Below are 6,002 nucleotides of genomic sequence, written 5' to 3' on the forward strand. Positions count from 1 at the left end.
GACATCGTATACACAGGAAGAATCTCCAGATGACGTGGATGACATAAAAGTCAAGTGGGATGAGGGATGATCCCCTGAGGAACGCCACTATGTAATGGCCGAGACCTCTAAAAAAAGGGTTCCAAATCCATTTTTTTTTTTTTCTTCAAATATGAAGAAAATTTTGAAATCATCAATGGGCTTGGTCTTCAGACATCAGGATGTGAAACTAGATCAAGTGGAAACACGCACCTGGAACTTTAAGTTGATTAGTGCACCGACAATATGGTGCGAACTTTGGCTTCGGCGTCTTGCTCGAGGACACTCGGGCATGGCCGGAGAGGCTCGGGACTGAATCCACAACTTTCTGGTTGGGAGACCACCTGAGTCACGCCACCCCATCAAGATTTTCTCGTCGAAGCTTCTCTCGAGGTTTTTGTGGAGGAATCAACTGATGTGCGACATCGTTCAGCAGATTAGTTTTCGGAAGCGGAACCGGAGTGACGGTGGAGGCCCGTAAGTTCTGCTTTCGTGCTCAATTGTCAGCAACCCAAAAACTGCATTGTTGTGTCCAAAAAAAAAAAAAACCCAAAATGTGATGAAATAGATCAAATATGTTCCATTTTCGATTCTGGGCTAACCTAGTGGAATATGGACGGAGGACGTTTTTTGCGGAGGACACGAATGTTTTTATTTTATTGATACGTGAGGTACTGATCGGATTCTCCTCGGAGCATCTCGTGAGGTTTTTGTTGAGGAAGCGACTGATGTGTGACATCGAACAGAATACTTTTTGGGAGCGGCACAAGACTAACAGTGGAGACTCGTAAGTAAAAAAAAAAAAAAAAAGTCAAAGTTTTTAATATGTTCTGTGTGAAAAAAGTGGACGCAGACAGCTGGTGCAGTTTTTGTGTTGGTGTGTCACATTGTGTAGCCGGGTACGCGTTGATATTTGGACGCGGGACCAGGTTGACTGTCGAAGTTGGTGAGAATAATTCAGTTCTTGCTTGAGATTAATTTAAAGTTGGAATCTACGGGGATGATGAAATTTATTTATTTTTGGGGGTGGGGGGGGAATATTAACTTTCAAGCTACAATCAAACACCGCAGCCCAAAATCGCATCTTCGGTTAATTGAGCCCGAGTTTAGGATCTGGGTTCTTGGAGACGTTAGTGAGGTTCTTGTTCAGGAAACGACTGACGTGTGTCAGGCTACACGACGTTGCGTTTTGGAAGTGGGACCAAGTTGACGGTGGAGGCCTGTAAGTGGAAAAAAAAAAATGCTTTTTTATTGAAAGGATGAAACAGAAAGTGATCCCATGTCGTGTTTTTGCTTATGAGGGTCACGCTGTGTAATTACTACTCAAGGATATTTGGACCTGGAACCCAATCTGGTGTAGAACCTGGTGAGTGTTTACAGGTTAAAGTCAGGCTGTCGGCTCAGTTTCATTGAATATTGGACTTTTTTGTTGTTGTTGTTGTCAAGATGTTCTTCTTGAACAACTGGGCAGAACTCGAGTCCACCATGTTGTCCCAACGTAGTACCAAACGACATAGCAGACTTCGATTTAGGTGCAGGACACTCGGCTAACCGTTAGCTTAGTTGCGAACAAGATTGCCGTTCCAAATTCTTCTTGTCATGTTCACAAATGAAAGAAAAACACATCAACGTGTCTACCCGGGCGTTTAGGGGAAGATTTTGAGCCGTCCTTCTACAAACTTGAGGCTGGCAACCTGAAGGCGTGCCTCGCCGCCGGCTTCAGTCGGCGCAACGCCGCGGCGATCGCGGGGAGAGGGAGGATGTTCGAGGACTCGCAGGCCGCGCGGGTATCGGACGATTCGATATACAACCAGGTGGCGCTGCCGTCGGCCGGACACAACGACACGTGCGAGGAAGGTGAGGACCGTCGGCCTCGGCCTCAAAATTCACGGATCGACGCGCCTCACGTCGCTTCCTGTCTTGCCACCGCAGGTGAGAGCGGAGCGGGGCGGTGCCCGGACGCTTTGGTGCCAGGTTGGTATCGAACGGTCGAAAGTGGCGGTCCACCGGGCCGGGTTAAACGTCCGTGTCGTTGGCAGACGAGGCGGTGAACCTGCTCTCCGTCACCGTGCTCGTCCTCCGCCTCATCTTCGCCAAGACGCTCGCCGTCAACTGCGTCATTACACTGCGTCTGTGCTTCGGCGGACCTCAGTAGCCGATGCCGCACCGCCGCCGACGTCCTCTTCCTTAAGTGTGTCATTAAATTAAAAAAAAAAAAAAAAAAATCAATAAAATGAGATTGTAAAAAAAAAAAAAAAAAAAGGTTGTTGCTTAATTACAACAGAGCACCGTTTGCATCTGATGAATTTGGGGAAATATTTTGAATACTATATCCCCAAAAAATGTCACTTGTAAAATGGAAGCATAAAATATACATGAATATGTAAAAACAAAAACTCAGTAGGGCTAAGTATACTCAGAATATGTATAAAAAATTATTCTAAAAAGGACATTTTTTCTATAAAAATGATAGCAGTCAAAAGCATGACTACAGTCAAAATTGTGTAGAAAAAAAATGTCAATTTTTCTGCTCAATAAATTTGTGAACATGTCTTTTGAAATAGTTTGTGTAAATAAAAATGTATTACTCACCGATAGTCATCACGGTTTCAGGGCAAATCGGGCTCAACCCCGACCCTGAACAGAACTCATCGAAGAAACGATAAAATATCAGTGAGTGTGACATTTATACATTTGATAAAATAATAACAATATATGCGTAATTTCAAACAATGTGATATTTGGGAGTGGGTGGGGGCTTGGGAAGATATGAAAAGTGTGGGAAGCCATTTGGAGAAAAGGGCAAAAGTTTGTGATGACGGATGGACATCAGTCAGAATTCTTTGGCATTGTGTGTGGTGTCCCACAAGGGTCAACGCTGGGACCAATGTTATTTAATGTACATAAACGATGCTCGCTATGTATCAAAATCCTTCAAATGTATCCTTTTTGCAGGTGATGGAGACATGCCAGTTTCCGTGGATAATTTACAGCAATTTCTTTCCACACTGATTGTTTTTATTTTTTATTTGATAACCCTAACCATATTCCGAACCAATGTTTCAAATGTCGCTTACTTACAACGTATTCATAACATCTGAATGCGACTTTGCCTGTTTTTTGATTTGTTGGGTCTTCGAGACTCTTTCCACAGGAAGCGGTCGCCACGGCACCTGCGTCACAGATGACAGCAGTTCTGGTTTGTGTCTTCAAAGCTTTCTGGGACAGGATGCAGATTGTGGGGAGGCAACGGAGGTCAGGTCGAAAGGCCTTTTCACGCTGTAGTTGAGCAGTGTGAACATTTTGGAATCGCTAACGTAGTTTACCCACGTTATATTCATCCTCGTCGTTTTCTGCCAATCATGTGACCTGAATGACTCCGATGAGAGGGTCGAGCAACGTGTCTCGTTTTTATTTTTTGCATCTTCGCCTCGGGCAGGAAGTGCGTATGTGAGGCGGTACGGGGTCGCACACCTGTGTGCTTGATTGCATGTAAAAAAACATTGTGAATTATGTTATCGGATGCAACATCATTGAGCGTCTTTCTTACGCCAACATGGTTCAACGTCTGAGTCTTCAAATAAAAGCCGCTAAAAGCCTCCGGTGTCCAGTCACGATCCCTTTGGGCCATCATCTGGCTTTTCTGCACCGTGACAACGAGGCACTCGAAAGGAGCCGCATTAGCCTGCTGCCACAGTTTACACGCTGGCTAGTTGTGTCGGGTCTTTATTGGGTTTTTGAACTCGGCCGGTGACAACTGTGTTCATACTAGTGGGCATTAGGGAGGTACTTTGGATTTCTGTTTTTGTCAATGTAACCGCTGTCGGGTTTGCGTGTTTTCAAGACCTGACTCGTCTCCTCCGGCGAGACCCCGCCCACAACGTGACGTGGAGTGAGGCGGGTGCAGGAGTTTTTGTACGGGCACCCCAGCGAATGTGTCAGCGTGGGCTGCAGGGCGCAGTGGTAGACTCCAGAGTCGCTCGGTTTCACGCTCTCGATGTGCAGAGGAGCTCGCAGGGTGCTGGTGTTCATGATGGAGCGAAACCTGTCGGCGTACTTCTTCTCCGTCTTGGCCTGCGCGAACTTCGAGACTCTCAAAACAAGATCAGGTGCTGCGTTCGGTTCCTGTTTGTACCAGAAGATGTAGTCGTTGCTCCCTGTGCTCTCGAAGCTGCAGTTGAGGGTCACCTTTTCGCCCTCCACGGCGTGGACGTGGCCTTTTGGCTGCCGCACCATTTCCTGTCCGTTTCCTGTCAAGAGAGCGACAAAGGAAGTCAGAAAGCAGTTGGAAGCGGCGATGACCTCAGGTGACCTCACCGAGACTCAAAGCGGCCATCAGCACGCTCACGAGTAGCCGATTCATGTCTGCGCTGGTGGTCCTCGTGAATGCTGACTTGTGGCTGAGGGGGCGTGGCCTTCGCTTCCTGTTGCGATGACGTCACCGTGCACCTTGTCAAACAAACATGTCCTCCCTTGTCGCAGCACAACACTCCGAAGGTCTCATGTTGTCTCACACACACTGCTGAAATGTACTTCATTTCATTTCAATAGCGTCATCACTTTTTAGTGGTATTATTGTCCATCTTAAATGTGACAAATAAATAAATACTCATACTTTACTTTACTTAAACAAACACAATTTTTTTCTTGATTGCTGATGGGTTCCCTTTTCTGGCTTGAGCACCAGCCTCCAAAAATGTCTGTGCGTATGCCAGGCTCATAATACAAACGTGAAATAGGTTCCACGTTATATTCTTGAGTATGCTGAGAACATAAACTAAAATCCTTTCACACTTCAGTGAGAAATGCTCTCATTCATACAACGGAAAAGATTTTACGCAATGGATGTGGAGACTTTTTGTAAGCTACGACAGCGCAGTGGGATGTGATGCGTTTGGGTTCTGGTACGGAGAACGTGGCGCTTGTGTCACTGTGGGCCTCACTGCACAGTAGTACACTGCAGAGTGCTCAAGTGTCGCATCCTCGATGTGCAGGTGCACTCGCCTCCCGTCACTTGCGACGCTCGCCGACATTCCTGACTTGGCGTTTAACTGGCTGCCGCTTCCCAAGTGAGAGAGCAGGAAGTTGGGCGGTTGTCCAGGAAGTTGTCGGAACCAGAAGAAATAATCAGAACCTGCAGCTTTATTGGCGTAATCGTACGACAGTGTGACCTGTTCGCCTTCTGAGGCCAACACTTCGCTCGTGACTGCCTCCAACTCGTCACCGCTGGCGCCTGGAGGATGAGACAATCGTATTTCAGCGACATGAACCTGCTGAGCGACCTTTGACCCCGCCGATCAGAACTCACCTGCCACGGCGATGACGAGCAGCGACCAAGCAGACAGCAACATGTCGAATGACTTTGTCAGCTCTGCTCTTCTCTTCTGCCCTCCCGCTCACGCCACAATCCTGTCACGTGACTCAAGCTCCATCCTGATGACGTCATCAAGTGACATCACAACCATCAGCTCCTTTTTCACTTTTGCGGTTCACAAAGAGCGAACACTTCTTTTGCTTCTTTTTTTATTATTAGTATAAAAATTAAGCACAAATCAAAATCTATATTCTGCTCATTACAAAAGAACTTAAAGGTTAAAGGTCAGGAGGTGAATAAAATAGCGCAAAGCTGCCATCTAGCGGTGAAATTGAAGCAAATTCTTAAGGCAAACAAACATTAAAATAAGACACCACGGAATAACTACAAATCTGTGGTTTAAAAAAAAAAAATTGTACCACTGGTAATTTCTTTCACTTCTTTTCCTTTCGGCTCGTCCCGTTATTAAAAATATTTTAATAAAAACAATGGAGCTCATTCATTCACTGTGCTTCCACTTAAATTGTGTGTACGAATCTGTTATTTCTCTACACGTTAAGAGTAGTAATAATCGTGTAACGACAATGCAGGCAAACACACAAACGTTTTTTTAATTCACTATGACCATTTATGCAACTAAAAATAAAGCAACCAAACAAGGCAGTGATTT

The 6,002-nt window shown here is 45.8% G+C and overlaps 2 gene segments (V, D, J or C); both read right to left on the reverse strand.

The window, feature by feature from the left end:
• Nucleotides 1-3,505: 3,505 nt before the first annotated feature.
• Nucleotides 3,506-4,519, reverse strand: LOC133493145 (T cell receptor alpha variable 20-like). The segment is given in 2 exon segments: nt 3,506-4,268; nt 4,336-4,519. Coding segments are annotated over 2 exon segments (528 nt in total).
• A 271-nt stretch (nt 4,520-4,790) lies between these two features.
• On the reverse strand, nt 4,791-5,473 carry LOC133493146 (T cell receptor alpha variable 26-2-like). The segment is given in 2 exon segments: nt 4,791-5,251; nt 5,327-5,473. Coding segments are annotated over 2 exon segments (411 nt in total).
• Nucleotides 5,474-6,002: the final 529 nt, after the last annotated feature.

The sequence above is a fragment of the Syngnathoides biaculeatus genome, chromosome 20 (assembly GCF_019802595.1).
Source record: "Syngnathoides biaculeatus isolate LvHL_M chromosome 20, ASM1980259v1, whole genome shotgun sequence".
Taxonomy (NCBI): domain Eukaryota; kingdom Metazoa; phylum Chordata; class Actinopteri; order Syngnathiformes; family Syngnathidae; genus Syngnathoides; species Syngnathoides biaculeatus.